This window comes from Lepidochelys kempii, chromosome 4, assembly GCF_965140265.1.
Source record: "Lepidochelys kempii isolate rLepKem1 chromosome 4, rLepKem1.hap2, whole genome shotgun sequence".
Classification (NCBI taxonomy): domain Eukaryota; kingdom Metazoa; phylum Chordata; order Testudines; family Cheloniidae; genus Lepidochelys; species Lepidochelys kempii.
The window spans coordinates 84,132,325-84,154,383 of record NC_133259.1 but is presented as its reverse complement, the minus strand read 5'-3'; the positions used below and the strand labels follow the sequence as shown (position 1 = coordinate 84,154,383).

At 40.5% G+C, this 22,059-nt stretch overlaps 1 protein-coding gene across 2 annotated transcripts in view; it reads left to right on the top strand.

The window, feature by feature from the left end:
• PDGFRL (platelet derived growth factor receptor like) overlaps window positions 1-22,059 on the top strand; it is a 51,988-nt gene that overhangs the window by 11,972 nt on the left and 17,957 nt on the right. The window contains exon 2 of one of the 2 annotated variants that reach the window (XM_073341917.1): window positions 4,880-5,176. In XM_073341917.1, coding sequence (XP_073198018.1) covers window positions 4,880-5,176 — 297 coding nt within the window. The remainder of the gene's footprint in view (window positions 1-4,879; window positions 5,177-22,059) is intronic. The other variant, XM_073341915.1, reaches the window with a different exon arrangement.

Here is a 22,059-nt window from a genome sequence, read left to right as displayed (position 1 = left end):
TCGAGTCTCTCCTATTTCAGTCCCTGCGCCCATGTCTGCCCAGACGCTCCTGACCGACCTTACCAGGGCGGCCAGGAGAACCATCATCATGTCCGAGTTGATCAGGCTTATTGCACCATCTGCTGCCCCAAGGCAATGAGCTGCTGCCACCTAGCAATGCAGTACCGTGTCTGCCAGCACCCAGGAGATGTAGGGTGACAGTGAGCTGAACGGGCTCCATGCTTGCCGTGGTATGGCGTCTCCAAAGGTAACTCAGGAAAAAAGGCGCGAAACAATTGTCTGCTGTTGCTTTCACGGAGGGAGGGCCTGAGGACATGTACCAGAACCACCCGTGACAATGTTTTTGCCCCATCAGGCATTGGGATCTCAACCCAGAATTCCAGTGGGTGGCGGGAACTGTGGGATAGCTACCCACAGTGCAACGCTGTGGAAGTTGACGCTAGCCTCAGTACTGTGGAAGCACGCCGCCGAGTTAATGCACTTAGAGCATTTTGTGTGGGGACACACACAATGGACTATATAAAAACAATTTCTAAAAAACCGACTTCTATAATTTTGACCTAATTTCATAGTGTAGACATACCCTCAGATAGTACGTGGGGGCGGGGGAAGTTGTTTAAATCCCCATATATGGTTGTATTGTAATACAGCACATAATACTACTACAGTTTCAGGCTGGCCGTATGCATACGGTTCTCGTATAATCTGCCAATTCATATGATTTTCACTGCCTCCTCCTGCTCTGACTCCATGATCTACATGGTGTGTTGAGTGCTTGCCATGATATCTAGGGTGCTTTGTGGAAAACTGTTCACCACATAATTTAATAGATTCCAAGGCCAGAAGATCTGATCTCCAGAAGATCTGTACAACCCAGGCCATAGACGTTCTCCAAAATTGTCCGAAGAGCATATCTTTTAGAGAAGCATCCACTCTTGATTTGAAAATTGTCAGTGATGGAGAATCCATAGCAACGCATTAACTATGTTCCAGTGGTTAATTACCCTCACTGTTAAAAAATTATGCCTTATTTCCAGTCTGAATTTTTCTAGCTTCAATTTCCTACCATTGGATCTTATTATATCTTTCTCTGCTAGACTGAAGATTTGTTCCCCATGTAGATACTTGTAGACTGTAATCAAGTCACCCCTTAACCTTCTCTTTGTTAGATTCAGAGCTCAGTCTGTTTTGCTTATAACTATGAGGTGCGTTTTCAGATCCTTTAATCATTCTTCTGGCTCTTCTCTGAACCCTCTCCAATTTATCAACATCCTTCTTAAATTGTGGACACAGAACTGGACACAGTATTCCAGCACCAGCCGCACTAGTGCTAAATACAGAGGTAAAACAACCTCTTCTGCTCCTACTTGAGAGTCCTCTGTTTATGCATCCCAGGGTCACATTTGCTGTTCTGAGTGCAGTGGTGGCATCACATGCAAAAAATGTGGTCCAGGTGCTCAGAGTATGGGCAAATAGTGGGAGCATTACCAGAGGTCTTGTCCTTATCTCCTGTCTTCTGCTTGAGCACCTTTGGTTTGACTCTGCATTGGTACCAGCTCAGTGCCTTCATTTGCCCACAGTGTTTGTAGATGTCTGCATTTCGGTGACTCTTCTCCCGGTGGGACTGAATATGCAGCTCTCCAAAGAAGGCAATCAAGCCAGGAGCTTGATGGAGGCCCACAAAGTACAGTGTTTTAAGGGACATGGCTACTGTAATGGGTATGGGGTACTGGCTGTGGATACAAGGCAATTTAATGAGAACAAACTATAGTAAAACTGAATTAACCTCCCCATGTTGATAAGACCTTAAAAATGAAGCCCCCAGCCTTCACAACTGTTGTGTCTAATCACCAAGCACCTCTCCCAAAAGATTCCTGTTGGCATAGTATTTGTCACAATGTTAGTACAAGTAGTGTGACTATCATGCATTATTTATTGACAGAGAAAAAAGACACTTATAAGTGCAGAGGGGAGGTTAAATCTAAGCAGAAAGCAAAATGGATTAATAGTGCATCATTCTTGAGAGAAGTAAAAACATGGTTCATGTACTGAAAAGCATGCAAACTGAAGGCCTGCTTCCAAGAACACTTCCACATGTGAGTGACTTTGTTCATGAGAGTGTCTTATTCAGTTACTCATGTGTTTGCAGGATCAGAACCGAAACTGAACATGCCATTAAAAGTTAGTTTCATGACTAACTGACGAAGTGACAATAAAATCATGTGGTTGCTCAATTAAGGCCCAATCCTGCAAGCGTTTATGTACAGAATAACATAAGAACAGCCATACTGGGTCAGACCAAAGGTCAACAAAGCCCAGTATCCTGTCCCCTGACAGTGGCCAATGGCAGGTGCTCCAAAGGGAATGAACAGACAGGTTATCATCAAGTGATCCATGCCCTGTCAGCCAATCCCAGCTTCTAGCAAACAGGGGCCAGGGACACCATTCCTGCCCATCCTGGCTTATAGGTCCATCAATGGCTATCTTCCATGACTCTCTCTAGCTCCCTTTTGAACCCTGTTATAGTATTGGCCTTCACAATACCGTCTGGCAAGGAGTTTCAGAGGTTGACAGTGTGTTGCGTGAAAAAATACTTCCTTGTGTTTGTTTTAAACCTGCTACCTATTAATTTCATTTGGTGACCTCTTGTTCCTGTATTATGAGGAGTAAATAACACTTCCTTATTTACTTTCTCTGTTCCACTCATGATTTTGTAGACCTCTATCATATCCCCCCTTAGACACCCCTTTTCCAAGCTGAAAAGTCCCAGTCTTATTAATCTCTCCTCATATGGAAGCTGTTCTACACCCCTAATAATTTTTGTTGCCCTTTTCTGAAACTTTTCCAATTCCAATAGATCTTTTTTGAGATGGGGCGACCACATCTGCACGCAGTATTCAAGGTGTGGACATACCATGGATTTATATAGAGGCAATGTCATATTTTCTGTCTTATTATCTATCCCATTCTTGATGATTCCCAACATTCTGTTTGCTGTTTTGACTGCCACTGCACATTGAGTGGATGATTTCAGAGAACTATCCACAATGACTTCAAGATCTCTTTCTTGAGTGGTAACAGCTAATAGACCCCATCATTGTATATGTATAGTTAGGATTATGTTTTCCAATGTGTATTACTTTGCATTTGTCAACATTAAATTTCATCTGCCACTGGGCCCAGTACAGATCCCTGGGGGACACCACTATTTACCTCTCTCCATTCTGAAAACTAACCATTTATTCCTACCCTTTGTTTCAGTTTCCTATCTTTTAATAAGTTACCAATCCATGAGAGAACCTTCCCTCTTATCCCATAACTGCTTATTTTGCTTAAGAGCCTTTGGTGAGGGACCTTGTCAAAGGCTTTCTGAAAATCTAAATACACTATATCCACTGGATCTCCTTTGTCCGCATGCTTGTTGACCCCCCTCAAAGAATTCTAGTAGATTGGTGAGGCATGATTTCTCTTTACAAAAACCATGTTTATTATTTTCCAGCAAATTATGTTCATCTGTGTGTCTGACAATTTTGTTCTTTACGATAGTTTCAGCCAGTTTGCCCGGTACTGAAGTGTAGTTGCCAGGGTCACTTCTGGAGCCCTTTTTAAAAATTGGCATCACATTAGCTATCCTCCAGTCATTAGATATAGAAGCTGATTTAAATGATAGGTTACAGATGACAGTTAGTAGTCCTGCAGTTTCACATTTGAGTTCCTTCAGAATAACTTCGGAATAACTTGTGTGAGTAGTGCCATTTTTGCAAGATTGAAGCTGGAAGGCATGTACCCCTCTTTGTGATTATTATGGCTTTGGTTGGTTTAATAATCTATCTCCACTTCATTTAAGCGCTGTGGCAGAAGGAGTTTTTGGAAGGGATTTGAAGGTAGCAAAGGCAGTACCAGTTTTTTTTTCACTGACTTGCCTTGCTGCTGCACTTCTACTGACTTTGCTTATGGTTCAAGTTTTTGTTTGTTTCATTAGATGAATATTTACTGGCCAGACATCCTTGGTCCAGAAGTGTTCTTGAAAGTGAACATTTTAAAAATTGGCCACTAATTTTGGGAGCTTCAATTTGAGACACCGTATTTTTAGAAAGTCTGAGCACACACAACTCCAGTTGAAGTTAATAGGAACTGAAGGTGTTAGGTTCTCTATCAAGCCCTAAGAATTTCCAGTAGGGCACCCAGAATTGATGGCTATTATTGAAAAATCTAGCTGTTGCCTTAGAGATTTCTAAATGTCAAATATATTATCACTATAAAGAAACCCACACCATTTAACAAATGCACTGAAAAATCAGCAGTGATCTGTAAACTTCCTGATATTTGTTATGTGGCCCCATTCTTTTAACACATTGTCTACAGAATTATACAGAGGTGTAGGAGTGGATGGCCACATATGACGACATATTTTAAGATGTAAAGTTTACTTAGTCATGTGGTGAATTGAAAGTGCATGATGGAACTGACTGTTTTGACTGAAATTATTGAGACAAAGGTGTTTGTTCCCATGTTACACTGAGTTCTGATATTTTTCATTTATTTGTCTATTCCTATTAACTGTGTTACACACAGAGACAGATTTTCGTAAACATTAAGAGCAGTCTGTATTTTTCTGGAACATGTGACATTGGGTGGTTTAATACTTAGAATTCCAAACTCATATGGACATTTATAACCCCAGTCAATTTTTCTATGTCTTCCTTGTATGAAGGCTGATCAAGGTGAGCTTCCAGGAGGGAAAACTAATTTTACATAAAGATTGTAGTTATTATAGACACTAGCAGAGAAGAAACCTTTCAAAGATAATTATACTGTATAATTTTTTGCTTTTTGAAAATCATCATTAACACATTGCTTTTTTCTTCACATTTTTATTAGTTACCGGACAACCTGCAAAGAGTAAACGTCCAAAGGAACCAGGAGAAAACAAAATTAAACCTGCCAACAAAAAAATGAAGCCCAAACTCCCTAAATTAAAGGAGAGAGAATCCAGTGACTCATCCACAAAATCCCAGTCCATAATGATCCAAGTGATGGATAAAGGCCGCTTCCAGAAACCTGCTGCCACTTTGAGTCTGCCTGCAGGGCAGAGCATAGAACTACGATGTAAAGGGAATAAAATTGGGTGGAGTTATCCTTCATACCTAGACACCTTTAAAGACTCCAGGCTCAGGTAAGTTTCCTTTCATTTGAAAGAAGCTAGAAACTTTTATTTTCCAGTTGAAACACATTTTTATATTAAGTTTTTATGGTCAGGATATTTCACCTTGAAAGGAATATATCTTTTTGATAATCATAAAAGATAGGAACCTGGCACGAGTAGAAAAAAATTCTCCTGTAATTAAACCAATTTACTGTATTGGAAAATAATTATTTGCATAAGCAGGCAATATTTTTAGGTCTATGTAGATTTCTTCTCCCTTCTGTGACTTTAATTTCCATAGCCAGTGCTGCTATTAACAAAAAAAGCATGTTGGATCAAAGAAGCATTAGCAGAGTTTTATGGAGAAACATACTTAGGGTCTCATCACACACTATCTGGCCCTATCACTGCTGGTTGCTAATGCTTGCCTACGTACATGACCATATATTTACCAATACCTGCTTTAATATGGCAAAATTCGGCAGTCTTTACTCCTTATTTAGGCAAAACTCCCATTGTCTTAGTGGGAACTTTAAGTGAGTGTACAATGACTGCAGAATTTGGCCCTTAAGGATTTATTGATTCATGTCAGCAACACATACTTCAGTGATACCTGTCTTAAAGGACTGGAAAAAAAAAATAGCTTAACTAAAATGATTTTCTAATAAAGGAAGAGTAGAACTGCAGCAGAGCAAAAATATTTTCAGTCCATTTGGGGTTGCTTTGGGTGCTTGCTTTCGGCAATAGTACGTATGGCTGTTTATTTGTCTGTAGTTAATTTATTTATTTTTAATATGGAATGTGATGATTGTTTAATAATATGCAGAGATGGAGGTGGGTAGCCACATGTGACAATAGATGTTAGAGAGAGAGAGAGATTTGATGAGTGATAAGTATTAGTGTTTTAAAGTTTGAATTAAATCAGAAATATATTTAACAGTATGCAACACATGGGTGACCGAGAAGGAGTGGGACATAGGTTTGAGGGATCAATGATAAAATTCATGGGTGTAGGTGGGGAGAGTCTGCAGAATTTGGGATTGTCCTAGATTTGGCCATTTGTCTGCATTTTCAGAAAATGAGTATGGAGTGTAGATCTATAGAAGGTTAGAGTTGCGATCTGGAAAAGAAATATTGAGGGTCCTGTTTACATGAAAAGTAAGCCCACCAGTAAGATTACAGACTTTAGTGGGCAACTTTTATGTGCCAAGTTTGGGATGTGTCAAGGGTAACAGACAATCATTATTCCACAGAATGTGGAAGTTGGATTGTATTGGAGAGAACTCCGACCCTTAATGCCATGGGGTAGATCCTCAGCTGGTGTAAATTGACTTCAGTGGTGTTATCACAGTTTATACCAGCTAAGAAGGTGCCTCATCACTGGAGGATGAGAGAAGCTGTGTGGGGGAATCTCACAACTATTATTGACTGAAAAATTGTAAAATATTTCTGAAGAGTCAGGTGACTAAATGAAATTGACCAGAACATGCAGGTATGACTAAAGTGAGAAACACTGGTTCCCAAACATATTAAATTGTTAATGAAATATTGTACATTTCCCAAAGCCCTAAACCAACCAACCAACCAATCAAGGGACTTAAAAAAAACTTAAGTTGAAATGTATTTTGATTTTTCTAAATATTTTCTAGACTAAAATACTAATACCTTTCCATGCCTCTCCCCACTGACACATTTTCTTTCCTCTCCTCTGTTCTCTTTATGTTCTTCCTTTTGAAACCTGATATTTGCTTCCAAAAAGATAAGAACTAGATGGATAGAAACCTGGTTTCTGGGCCTCATCTACCTTTCAGAGGAAGTCCATTACATTCCTTAGTCTTCTAAACCTTTAACTAGGGACAGATACAGGGCCCACACCTGGTCCCATTGAAGTCAGTGGGAATTTAGCTGTTGGCTTCAATGAAAATAGAATTGGAGTCATAATGTAAAAATGAAATATTTTCCATTTGAGTTAGGAATAAAGCTTATTCTTCTTTTCTGTCTACCAGCTACAGTTTTATGCAGTCTTTTTTGTCTTTGGTTACATTAATTTAATTAATCAAATATAATCTTTCAAATGGTTTATAAATTATATTTTGTAGCAGTTAGGTGCTTCCTTGATACAGTAGACAGTAAATCAATATTTATTCACCTGCTGGTAAAGCATTTTTTCCAAAGACCTCTTTAATCTTTTTCCTGCTGTCAGGTTCCTATCCATTCTTGAGATCTGAATTTAACCTTTAGTAACATCCATTTAAACCGATAAATGAGAATTTATTTTACTTCCTTTAATTCAAGATAGGCTTTTGGTGGCAATTACCTCTGCCAGAAAGTGTCTCCTACCAGTGTGTTTATTTTTCAGCTAGTGGAATCCTGAGTTTACATTTCCATTTAAGAGTGTTAAATGAGTTCATCTTTTATACCATAGCTTGAATTTGGAAGTTCCCCACGCCTCTCACTTTTTTGTTTAGATTATAATGAATTAAGATGTTTAAATATTGAAAACATAGCTTTCCAACAAAAATGCTATGTGTTTGCCATTCCCCAAAGTTACAACAAAGAGAAGTGTTTCAGGTCCTGAAGTCTAATGCTCTTCAGTATGGATGTTGAAAAGAAGGGAGACGGTTCAGAGAAGAGCTACAAGAATGATTAAAGGTCATGTAAACATATCTTACAGTGAGAGACAGAAGGAACTCAATATGTTTAGTTTTTCAAACTGAAGATTTTAAGAGCTGTCTTGATCACAGTTCATAATTACTGAGCAAGTAGAAGATGCCTTTTTGCTAGATTTTTAAGAGCTTTCTTGTACAAAGACATAACAAGATCTAGTGGCTGGAAGTTGAAGATGGCAAAGTTCAAACTGGAAATAAGGCATACTTTTAACAGTGAGGGTTATCAACTATTGGAATAGCTTATCAAGGGATGTGGTAAATTCTCCATCACTTTGGACTCTTTAAATCAAGGTTGTATGTTTTTCTCACAGATATGACTTAATTCGCCACAAGTTGTTGGATGTAATGCAGGAAACACTGGGTGAAATTGTATTACTTCTATTATGCAGGAAATTAAACTAGTTTATCATAATAGTCTCTTCTGGCCTGAAAAATCGGTGAATCTGTTCTTTAGTTTTCCATGAGGATAAGATGGTCCTTCAACCTTTTAATTTTCTTCATAAAGCAGTTTCAGATATTCAGCAGGATCTAGTTTTCAAAGGGTCATGCTGCCTTCATTGCTTGAATATAAGGAGAGGTGTGTTTACCCAAAAAGCAATTTAATAAAAAATAAAACCTTGGGTTTTTTGCAGTAGTGGTGTTTTTCTGGTGTTGGGGGAAGGGTCCAAAAAGAGAGACCATTTCCAAACAGCATCTTCCTAAATGAACTCAAGGATGTATCAAACCATGTCACAAAAGTTAAATTGCCTCCCCCAGAAGAGTTATTACACACGAGTTCTAGTGGCTTCCAAGAAATGTTTGCCTCTAATTCTTATTAATGAGTTTTGCAGAGATCATAAAAGTTAAAGATGGAAAAGACATTTTCATCATCCAATTAATTTCCCTGCCAGTGCATTATTATTTTCTGCAGTATACTTTATACTGCTGTGCCACTTGGCTTTCGCTTCACATTTTTACCCAGAGTTACTGTTTTAAACCCAGAGGCTAAGTTGACAGAGCTTGCTGGATAAGGCAGTCTCTTTAAACAGACATGATTGGTTTATCTTCAAAGTGATTCCTGCTCAGTAGTTTCCAAAAGTGGAAATATTGGAGGAAAATATATAAAGGAAGAAAAAAGTGTACCCAACCTACAGGTTCATTGCCCTTCCCAGCTCTCAGAAATAGTGAAAAAATATATTGCTTCTGTAGATGTACACTCTCCTTCCTTCCATCCCTGCTTGTCTTTTCCAGGAAAGCAGTCAGGGGCTTATGAAGGCTACATACTTTCTTTATGCTCTCTAATGACTGTTAGTTGCTTTAACTTCTCCTAGTGTGTAGATTGGTGGAGACAGTGTATTCAGAAAAAAGAAAAGGAGGACTTGTGGCACCTTAGAGACTAACAAATTTATTTGAGCATGAGCTTTCGTGAGCTACAGCTCACTTCATCGGATGCATTCAGTGGAAAATACAGTGGGGAGATTTATATAATGCATCCGATGAAGTGAGCTGTAGCTCACGAAAGCTTATGCTCAAATAAATTGGTTAGCTCAGTGGTTTGAGCATTGGCCTGCTAAACCCAGGGTTGTGAGTTCAATCCTTGAGGGGGCCATTTAGGGATCTGGGGCAAAAATTGGGGCTTGGTCCTGCTTTGAGCAGGGGGTTGGACTAGATGACCTCCTGAGGTCCCTTCCAACCCTGATATTCTATGATTCTAGTCTCTAAGGTGCCACAAGTCCTCCTTTTCTTTTCGCGGATACAGACTAACACGGCTGCTACTCTGAAACCTGTACATTCAGAGAACTCTACTTACAGACAAATAATACCATTTTTAGAGTTAATACTGGATTTTTTACTGTAGGAAATTACAGCGGCAAGCCTACTTCTATGAAGACACTATAGTCAGGAAAACCTGCTGCTTTCAAATTTTACTGTTCCTCAACAGGACTGCTGGCTGTCATTTAGACAATTAGTGTATTTTCTTTTGTAGTTAATAAAGCTATAGCATCTTTGTCCAGAAGGTGGCAGATGTCAGCTGTAAGATCAGTGTCTTTTGCCGGAGTGAGTTAAGAATAAATAAAGTAATAATGTAAAGGGTCTGATTTTCAACACAACCTTAACTAAGCCTCAATTTTCATGCAGGTGCAATTATTTGCTGACACAGTCTAGATCATTTAGATGTCAAAATACCTGACTCTATCTGCAGATCAGGTTAGGTTTGTTTCCAGATCTTTTAGAAACTTGATTGGATGGGTGCAGCTGAATCTGAAACACGGTAGAACAAAGGAACTAATTTTCATGGTCATAAAAAAATAAATAAATTCAGAATTTATGTAGCTGACCAAATTGTTCAGACGGGCTCTGACTGGGTACTTTTCACCTTCCCTCTTCCTTTGAAGCATTGGATTGCTTAAAAGGTCTATACTGAAATGTTATTTATTTCTTTTTTTAAAAGATCATCTAAAGCATTTAGTGAAATATTCAGGCTGATTTTTCAGAATCAACTACTTAGCTGTAAACAGTTTACAAATGAGTTGCATCATACATACACTTAACTTACGCAAATTCAACTATACGCGCTCGGCAAAAGAAAAATAACAAGATACCTGTAAATAGTGTGGGCGATTCCGCCCACCATTCCACACAATGAGCGTATGCCCTGGAGTGAGTGTGAGATGAAAGACGTGAATCTGCTGTTCCCTCAGGCGGTCTCAGTTCCCGCATGCCTCACATAGTGTGAGCATCTCGCCGCACTGAGTGTGATTCTAGTGTTTAAAGATGCTGTACGTATTTTTCATACAACATGGCCCCTAAACGCAAGCCAACTACTTCATCTGATGCTCAACTGAAGAAACAGTGATCTGTTCCAATGCTGGAGGATCTGTTCACTGCTGGTGAAGCTGCACCTGCCAATGAAGAGGCTGCAAAAGCCTACCCTGAACAATTAAAGAAAATAATAGAAGAAAAGGGCTATCTTCAGGAACAAGTTTTTAAAGCTGACGAGAGGGGGCTCTTCTGGAAAAAAATGCCCAACCGCACTTACACTTTGAAATCAGAAAGACTAGCTGCTTTGAAGCCGGGGTCTTAAGACTGTGTGACTGTCTTGTTTTGTGGCAATGTGGCTGGGCATTTAATAAAGCCAGGCTTGCTCTACAGGGCTGCAAATCCCCGTGCCCTAAAAGGCAAGAACAAAAATCTCTTGCCTGTGTTCTGGCAATCAAATAACAAGGCTTGGGTGATGGCAGCATTATTTCTGGATTGGTTCCACAAGTGTTTCATTCCAGAGGTCAAGCGGTACCTCGAAGAGAAAGGACTTGACTTCAAAGTGTTGCTGATCGTAGACAATGCTCCGGGCCACCCTGCGGTATTCCGGTTTGCGCATAACGACGTTGAAGTCGTCTTTCTCCCCCCCCCCCATACCACCTCCAACCTCTCGACCAAGGCATGATTTGCTGTTTCAAGGCCACGTACGCGAGGCTTGTGTTCTCACGGATATATAGCGCTATGGATGCTGATCCCAATCTTAATGTGATGGAGTGTTGGAAGTCTTTCAACATTGCTGATTGCATCACTTATATTAAACAGGCAATGGATGCAATCAAGCCTGAAACAGTTAATGCATGTTGGCGAAACCTATGGAAAGAATGTGTGAATGATTTTAAGGGTTTCCTGACCATTGACAAAGAAGTGAAATGCATTGTTCAGGTGGCCAGGCAAGTGGGTGGTGATGGCTTCATCAATATCCTTGAGGAAGAAATTGAAGAATTAATTGAGAGCCATAGAGAAACATTGACTAACGAAGAGTTAGAGGAACTGATAAGATAGTCTACAGAAGACTAAGATGATCATGACGAACAGGAAGAGCCAGCAAGTTGGAATCTTCATAAATTTGCTGAAGTGCTCCAAGCAGCGAAACACTTGAATGATTTAATTTCTGAATACTATCCCTCTATGGAACGAAGCCTCAAAATCACAAGTAGTATTACGGATGATTTGAGACCATATCAGGAAATGTTTGAGCAGCTCAAGAGACAACAGCAACAGTTGCCGATCATGTTTTTCAAGGAAAAATAACCAGCAGCAGATGAGCCTACGCAATCAACTTCTCGAGCTGAACCAGAGCCAACCACTTTGTCTATGACTCTCTCTCTGTTACCTCCGTCTCCTGGATCGACATCAAGCCCTGATGACCCCCTGTAATTAAAAATACAGGGCTGTAAAATTTATATTTTGCATATGTACTCTTTATTATATACTGTATGTTACTGGGTACATTATACATTTATACATATTACTGTACAGGGTTGTATACACAAAATCATGTACAGTATACTGTACTTTATGGGCGATTTAAGGGATTTTCAAGAGTAATTTTGACTATATGCGATTTTCGCCTTACGCGATGACTTTAGAACCTAACCCCCGCGTAAGATGCAAATCCGCTGTATTCCTTTCAGCTAGAAAAGTTTGATACATACCTCCTAGCAGTGCATTTTAGAACAGTAGATTGATTATAGCTAATATATGGACATTTAAATACTAGAAGTACTTTCTCATGCAGAAATCTTGTACTGCAGTATTATAATTACGGCCCTACCAAATTCACGGTCCATTTTGGTCAATTTCATGGTCACAGGATTTAAAAAATAGTAACTTTCATGATTTCAGCAGTTTAAATCTGAAGTTTCTTGGTATTGTAATTGTGGGGGTCCTGACTCAAAAGGGAGTTGGAGGGGTGGGGGTCAAAAAGTTATTGTAGGGGCGTTGCGGTACTGCTACCTTTACTTCTGCACTGCCGCTGGCAGGGCGCTGCCTTCAGAGCTGGGTACCTGGCCAACAGCTGCCGCTCTCTGGCTGTCCAGCTCTGAAGGCAGCGCAGAAGTTAATGTGGCAATATTGTGACACCCCTTAAAATAACCTTGCAACCCTCCTGGAACTCCCTTTTGGGTCAGGGCCAACAATTTGAAGCTGGTCTCCCCCATGAAATCTGAATAGTGTAGGATAAAAGCACACAAAAGATCAGATTTCATGGTGGCAGACCAGATTTCACGATCCGTGACGTGTTTTTCATGGCCGTGAATTTGGTAGGGCTGTAATTATCTTTGATAAGTTGGTGGAAAAGTGTAAACTAAAAATGTTATGGTGGTATGCATTTTTACTATCTCTAAGAATATCTTCAGCTAAATCTCCCAAACTTTTTGCTGTAATGCTAGCAGGCACAGATGTAAAACAAACTCAGTGTTTTTGTTTGTTCTAAATAGAATGTGAAAGCAGATTTGCTGTCCTAAGCATTCCCTTATTTTAAAAACAAATTCTTTCTATTGCATTTTAAAACAGAATATTCCATGTGGAGAAATGCTCGCTATTATTCATGAGTAGCAAAAATAGTATCACTTTGTCCAGGACACAATTTCTAGATGTAACAGCCTCATTAGAAGTAAAGGAATATCTTTGCACAAGGAGTAATCATTATTAATCTGTGATAGTTTTTTCAGGGATGAAACTGAACCAATTATTAATGAAAAAAGAAAAATGCAAGAGGAAGGAAAAGAGAGAACTCTAATCACAAGTTACTGACATTAAACAATTATTTTCAGCAGTTTTCTTGATAGACTTCTTATCCTTAGGAGACACTACTTCTCCATGAATTAATAATTTGGGTGTCTTAACATTTCCAGAATTCCCAGGAGGAGTGGGGGAGCATCAAGAATAAGTTAACAACAAAAAGACTTTAGGGTCCAGTTAATAAAACACAAGAGAAAGCATATAGACTTTGAGCAGGACTGGTTCTGGCAATTGATACTTGCCCAGGTGTGGTTTGGGATGGCCCTGTACCCCATTTTTGGATAGGATGAGACCAAAAATAGCACATCTGCTTGGTGATCTATGACTGCTATCAAGACTATTCCTTGTAAATAAATGGCAGTCATGACTTGATGGCACCAAATGGCCCCTTTGTTCAATCACATGGCACAAATAACTACACACACACACACACACACACTTGACAGGGCTTGTTTACATGGTGGGATGGGGTAATGTGCCCTATGGGGGTGTGATTTTTAAAGCACTTACCATGTTGTGCATTAATTGGTCCAGGTAGCTCCTGGTGGTGGACAATGAAGGTTCCCTAGCATGCTTTAACCTAGTATTCGGAAACAGCACTAGGTTAAAGCATACTAGGGAGCCTATAGTGTGTACCAGCAAGGGCTGATTAAATTAACCAATTAGTGCACAACATGTTAGTACCTTTTAAAAATCACACCGCCACAGGACACATTACTCCAGTGTGTAGAGCAGCCCTTAGATCCAATGCAATGGCAAAAGGTTAAAAAAATCCCAAACCCTTTTGAGCCCTGTTAATATATCAGTGCATAAAATAAGTGAGCTGTTGGAGGTATGGAACCATAAGAAGATATCTTGTAGCCATTCCAGGTAGTGCCTTCATTTGCAACAATCCTATCAATGTTTAGTTCAGTAGTTTTACTGTCAATAAAATTCGAATATATCCACTTAGTTTCCCTGCAGTTTTGCAAGGTGAAGTTGCTGTGACTGATATGTTGGTTAATGGAAAGCATCACTTTCTCTTTGACTCAAATGCAGATATATAATTAAGATACACTATGGTAAATGGTTTCAGAGTGGTATCCGTGTTAGTCTGTATCAGCAAAGACAAGTAGGAGTCCTTGCGGCACCTTAGAGACTAACAAATTTATTTGGGTGAAAGCATATGCCCAAATAAATGTTAGTCTCTAAGGTGATGCAAGGACTTCTCGTTGTTTATGTTGTAAATGTTGACAGATATGGGATTTTTAAAACTATCCAAACAATACTTTTAGCTAGTAATTACCCTTGCTGCTATTCTTTAATCCACACAGAGAGAAAGGCCTTAATTCAATGTCCCCTGGTAAATTATAACTCTGATAGTGAATAGTTTTTTTTGTCATAGCAATTTATTACAGCTTAAATCCAATAAAATGTATCACATAACAAAAACTTACTGTATATTGATAATACCTTTTTTTAATGGAGGATACTAAAGCAGTCAGATCACTTTAGCCACCAGTGAAGCCTAGCCACATTAGAGGTGAACAGAAGCTTTGCAAAACTACAATACAAAACTGAACAATGCTATGGAACTGAAATTAAGATTACTATAGTTTATTGACCCTGTGGAGGGAATTTATTTGCACACTCCCTCTCTTAAGAAAGTAAGGATGGTCTAGTGGTTAGGGTCTGGACTGGAACTTGAGATGTAGGTTCAAGCCCTGCCTGAGCCACAGACTTTGTATGTGGCCAAGTCACTTAACGTACCCTGTGCCTCAGTTCTCCAACTATAAAATGGGGATAATATGTCCCTACTTCAGAGTGCTGTGGGGCACTCCTATTATGGTGATGAGAGCTATATATGTGCATAGATTTACAGACTGCACTGGAATTTTACCAAGACACCAGGTTTAATACCCTTATTCTTGTGAAAAGTGCCATGGGTTCTCCTAACTCTTGGCTTTCTGACTACACAGGGCTGTTGAGGCTAAAATGCATTTAAAAAGATTGTGAGGTACCCGGATACATATCTCAGTAAAGCACTAAGGCTGGCAAAAACATTATGTGAAACAGAATTCTATGCAGAAACAATGGGTCTTTGGGGAATAGTTCAAACAGCTGTGCTGGAAAACTATAATAATAAGAGTCTGAAAAATAAAGCTGAAAATTGTTCTTGGAGGGAGCCTGATCCTTAAGGTACTCTTACCCTCAACTTCCAGTAGCTACAAAAAGACTTGAGGGCAGTCAGCCCCGTCCAGAATTGAGTTTATAGAAACAAAGTCGCTGGCAGCAGCTGAAATCTTTTTGAGTCTTGAGGATATTATTGTAGTACCTGATCTGATGCCAAGAGGGTGTTTTAGCATGGGAGGTCTTGGGGGAGAGCTCTCTCTTTGAAGATGAGTTCTATTTCCTTTCTGTATACGATAAGGAGTTCCTTGGGAGGAGGGAAACCATGTGGTTTTGTGCTAATTTAAATTTGGCAATCAGAGATTGTACCCACCCACAGAAAATACAAAAGTGAGGGGGGTGCGGATAAGAGCCAGACATTTTGGCTCCACTCTATTCTTATCAGGCATTCAACCCACCATCATGATAAGGGGAAGACTGCAGCCTGGATAATATTTTAAAAGACAAAGGTGATTTATAAGAAGGATATAATTATAACAAGAAAATTGTGTCATAGTGATAGTGGATATGGCTTCTTAGTTATTTTACAGATTTATTTCAGGCTTTGTAAATACACTGTAATGAGAACACTTCTGTTACGATGAGATGGAGGTGATTTTTTTTTTTTTTTTGCATTTGGAAACTAGACACTTTCACAGTCTTGAATATTTCTGCAACTACTAACATTTGTAAAATTCTGCAATGAAAGAAAAAGAGAGAGGGAGAATTTTTGTCTCTTAAGTTTGTGGGAGATATCCCTTCCAAATTCCTGAGCAGAATATGGGCACAACAATAACAACAACACTTTTTCAGGTTTTACGCTGATGTGAATGCTTGCTAGGACAGGACTTTAGAAGTTTAGTTAGTGATGTGTGAATAATAGAACTCATTACATATCTTGCTATTGACTAATGATTTGTTTAAGGTGTTCCTAGTAATTGGGGATGCTACTTTTCAATATCTTATTCTACAGCAGGTATATTTTGACACCTCATTCTTGATAATGTTTCTTCTTAATGGGTATTTTAGTATAGATACACATCTCATGTAAAATACTTAAAGCGAAAACCAACCAACCGACTGTAAAGGGACACTTTCAAGTCAAATTTGCCCTCAGATATTCAAATATAAATGTCTTATAGTTTAAAATAATCTATTTAAATATTTTCATTATTTCTTTTAAAATTCCATTGTACATATTTTTAACATAGAAACATTCCCCTTTTAAGCGTTTGTGACCCAAACATTTCAGCATGGCACAACTGAGAACCTGAAAATGAAAAACTAGAATTTGACTATAAACTCAAGTGAAACTGACTAGTCAATTTCTAATGTCCAAGAATTCCTTTTCCCCTCCAGCAAATTAGTATTGATTAGTATTAACAAAGTACTGAAAATCAAATTAGATTATTAAAATCCAAAGTAACTTGTGACAGCTACGGAAAATTTCTTTTTAAAACCATGATTTTTAACTTGCCAGTCCCTCTAATGCAAACCAGATGCTTGGGTGCAATGTGGGGTGACTGTATCATGGAAACAGAACTGCCATTACATTCCTTTATGTATGGATTCTTCCATTTGTCAGATCTGAATAAAACTAAATTCTGTACAACACCTCACATACAGTATTTTATGGTCCATGCATTTGTCAGTGTTGAAAGGGCAGGAGGAAAATACTGAATTTAAATGTAGAGCCACAGCTATGGAGTGTGGGTGAAAGTAAGAGGTGGGGAAGGGGTGTGTGACAGAACTCTACTGGCAAAGGCTCCCTTAGGCACCTGAGCCTGCTCTACTTTATGTTGGGGCCAGCACAGACCAGCCCCTAGAATCAGGAAGCTATAACTGGCTCTCTGATGCCCTTCTAGTTGCCCTCGAGTGTGGCGCTCTGATAAAAGGGAGAATCTGCCTTTCTAGCTTTAAATGTCCATGCAGTCTTGTGTGTCATGTGGTCACCAACTTCCAGTCCAGTTGTGGACAGACAGCCTCTTCAGTGCCACGCTGGCCGTGATTTAACATCATGTGTACGTCTACACAGCATTTTGGAGTGAGCCTCCCAGCCAGAGATGGCAGACTAGGGAGCGCTCTGAAAATAGCTGTGTAGGTAACACTTGGATGTTGCGGCTCTGGCTGGAGCCTAGGCATAGGCTTCAGAGCCCAAGCTCCAGCTGGAGCTGCAACTTCAAACACTGTCTGTAAAGCTATTTTTAGACCACTAGTGCAAGCCCCCTAGCTTGAGTCTGCCAATCAGGGCTGAGGCTTGCTCCTTAGTGCTGTGTACGCGTACCCCTTATAGCATTCGAGAGGATATATGTTCTTATAAATGGCCTAATAATAAACATAGGAGCTGATCTCACTCCCACTGAAATCAGTGCAAAACCCCAGTTGATTTCAGGCCTGCTCCTGCTCCTACTAAAGGCTGTGTTTTGTTTCCCCTAACCAGCAGGAGAAGTGCTGCTCTGTGCTGTCTCTGCTTCCCTCTCCACCTCCCCCATGGATCTGTTAATAACAATAGCCATAGTCTTACATACTTTATAGCACTTTTCATCTCAGTATCTTGAGATTTATGTCCTGTGTTTCTAATGCTTCAGGGCTTCAGCTGGTCATCTGGAGGGGTCCCTTCCCCCGCTCCCCTCCAAATGTATTCCGCGGTGGTTTATTTTTGTTTTTGTTTTTTTTATTGGGTTTCCTTCCTCTGAAACATCAGAGATGGCCACAGCTAGAAATGAGACACTGGATGGGATAAGCCAGGGCTCTGATACGTCACAGAGCATCTCTCTCTCTGGTGCTTGGCTGGCTGGTTCTTGCTCACCTGCTCAGGGTCTAACTGATTGCCATATGTGGAGTTGGGAAGGAGCTTCCCCCTTGTAGGATTGGTGACATAGGGGGTGCTGTGGTGTGGAGGTAGGAGGTTTTGCCTTTGGCTGTGGTGCAGCTCAGGCCCTCCTATTCTCTACCTGTGGCATGTAATAGCTTAGTCTTCTGTAGGCTGTAATACTTCGGTATAATTTTGGTTGTTGAGTTTAGTGTGCAGGTGAGTGGTGACGGTTGCCTGTGATGGTGGTGAAGGTCAGACTAGATGATCTGGTGGTCCCTTCTGGCCTTAAGCTCTGTGTCTCTAAGCTCTTTTCAAAGTTGGGTAAGCATCATTAATTGTTGCTATGTTCTAGATTGGTTAGAGAGAGATTTTCAAAAGCAATCAGTGGAATTAGGCACCCAATTCCCATTGAAAATCAGAGAGAGTTAGGTACCTATTCCCTTTGGAAACTCCCACCCTAAACGACTTGCCCAAGGTCACATTGTGGCAGCGGTAGAGTTGGGAACAGAGCCTTCCAGACTCCCCTCACCACTGGGAAATACTACTGATACTTTTTCTTGTAATCCAAACCACCAGTATGGGGGAGCAACCCAAACAACCGTTATAAGCAGAGCTGACAAAGTACTCTTCATCTCTACATTGTGACCCTGCACATGGTAAAATCCTAGCTCTTGGAAAGAAACCTTACATGTTTTTATTGTGTCGGATGTTTTTGATTGGCCTGGAAGAAAAACACAGAGGGTAAAATACAGCCCAGCTCTAAGCAGCCACAGACTCCCCCTAGTTTAACCGGGAGTTGCACCCGTTCATGTTAAATTCCATCCCCACTTCAGATGCTCTGGAGTTTGAACGCTGGAACTTATTGCCTGCACTAAATAGCAAGAGTGGTGTATATTCTTCTCCCAATATGCCTGCATTAATGTTAGCTATCTGTTTGCACTGGAGGAGAAGGACTGAGTGACTGTTTCCTGTTTTCTCCCTAATCTGCATGCACAATTCTGTGTTGCAGGTGTCTAAAACATTACTCCTGGGGGAATTCTGCACCACTGCATGTGCATGGAATTTATATCTCTTCTCCTCTTCCCCTCCCCCCCCCCCCCCCCATTTCTTTGCTTCTCCACAGAAAATGGTGGGGAAGCAAAGGGAAGTTGTGCTGGGCTGTGTGTTGGGGATGCCTGTGGTTGTAGATTGGGGTGGCATTGCCTTCCCTCCCCCCCCCCAAACGGGTGTGGTGGGGCTAACAATGTCACCTGCCACTGTCACCCTTCCCCCCATTTCTGCCAGCACAGAGCTGCCCCCCTGAAGGAGGCTGTTTCTCCCTTCACTGACTCTGAATATGGAAGCCGCCTCCTGGGTCCTAGTGCCAGTCTGGCTCTCCTGTGTGCTGAGAGCCTTCCAACTTTCTGTACAACAGTGAATGCCTGCAGTGGGGCATAGTAAAACGGGGAGGGAGATAGGTGGGAAGGAAGGAGGGTGAGCTAGGGAAGGGAGAGGAGAGGGCAGGGGACAGTGGGGAAAGGAAGGAGGATGAGATAGGGAAGAGAAGGGGATAGAAAAATCGGGGTGGGGAGCAGGAGCCCAGCATGCACTGTGTTCCCTTAGCAGGAGCAGCAGCAGCCGGGGCTCCCCCTTAAGCAGGCCCATCAAACCCCCACCGTGATGAGCCCCACCCCTCTGCACCTTGACCCCAACCCCACCAAGACCCATTCTCCCAGCAACCGGACCCCTGAGCTGAGCCCCCCAGACCCCCTCCTGCTGAGCCCCAAACACCTTCACCTAGACTCCCCCTGCAGAGTCCATTGCCTCAGAACCCCTGAATGAGCCCCTGTGCATCCAGATCCCCTCTGCACCTGGACCCCCTACTGAGCTGCCCGCACCCAGATTGCCCCACACAGAACCCTCTTACCCCACACCTGATGTGCGTGGCGCAGAGAGGCAGGGCCCCAGGGTGTTTCTGGAGCAGCCATTGTCCTGGTGTCAGGGTCCGGTGCAGCCTCACCACCAAGTCTCTATCCTGGGAGACTAGGAGAGAGGGGAAGGGGCCTACAGGGTGATCTCCCACCTCCATGCAGCCAGGGGCTTGTGCTTCCCACTGCCATGCTGGTGGCTTCACATTTATTTACTGACAAAAAAACATTTGCAGAATTTTAAAATATTGTGCACATAATTTTTATTTTTTTGGTGCACAATTCCTTCAGGAGTAAAAACATGCACAGGGAAATTTAGAGGCAGTTTTGAAAATTTGGTTTGTGACATTCACAGATCACCATAACTAAAACGATTACTTGATTTTAATAAGGTGAATTTATAGAATCAGCATATTGACCTAGCTTAGTCACCTTACTTTAAACTGTCCTGAATATTTTGAATAAAAAACATTTAGCTCAAATGGTGTGGAACATAGCAAATATTTGAATCCTGATTCAGACTTTCACAACTCTAAAATCCATTCAAGTGAAGACCACACATAAAGATTGTCCTGTGAACTCTAATCAGTTATATTTCAGTTGTCATTTATAGTTTATTTAGTAAAAAACCCTATTTATTCCACTGCTGTTTGATAGTAATGTTACAAGTCTCAAAGCTTTAATTATTGCAGATATAGGATTACATGTTTAATGTTGGCCATCTCACCAGGAAATTTCCATTGATTACTGGATGGCTTGTAGGTGATTAAATAGAACACATTGTATCATGAATTAATTAACAGTGACCTTATTTCTTTTGATTGGCTGGGATTTCCAGCTGTATTTGGCAGTCTGCATTAATTGGCAGAGGTAAAGTTCCTCTGGCATAATTGCTTCTCTGTACTGTAAATGTTTAGTATTGAATATCTTACAGTTCATATGTTTATGTAATCACAAACTGTAATCAGTTTTTCACTACATCTTGAACTGTACAACAGAACTTTATAGTGTCTGACAATGGCTTAATGCAAAGAATTTAATTCAGGCCTAGTCTACACTTAAAAATTAGGTCAACCTAGCTATGTTGCTCAGGGCTGTGAAAAATTTTGCACCCTGAATGGTGTAGTTACGTAGACATAATTCCTGCTGTAGATTCTTGCATTCTTCTCAACCTAGCTACTACATCTTGGAGACCCGGATTAACCACATCAGTGGAAAAACCCCTTCTGTTGATGTAGAAAGTGTCTATATTACAACGCTGCAGCTGTGCCACTGTATCAGCTGTAGTGTAGACGTGCCCTAAGAAAACGAAAGAATTAAAAACTAGCAACATAATTTAACACCCCTGAGCACATATATGTATGTGTGTGTGTATATTTATATATAAAATCACGCACAGGAAGGCCTGGTGTGCCATGGGGAGTTTGTTATTCTGATTGAAAATAATCATAACTTGGTTTTGTGTATATAAGAAGTGTTAGTTCATTGGATGTTAACAGTAACTCTGTATTACTTTTCAATTATGTCACTTAAAACATTTGTTTTCTTTTCCCACCTTTTGGTTGGTTATCACTGCACTATTGCCAGCCCCAAGCATTCAGAAGTAATGAATTGTGCCCCATAAAATCATGAGAAAATCACAGTACTTTCGCTAAAAGAAAAGGAGTACTTGTGGCACCTTAGAGACTAACAAATTCATTTGAGCATAAGCTTTCGTGAGCTACCGATTAAGTGAGCTATAGCTAATGAAAGCTTATGCTCAAATAAATTTGTTAGTCTCTAAGGTGCCACAAGTACTCCTTTTCTTTTTGCGAATACAGACTAACAGGGCTG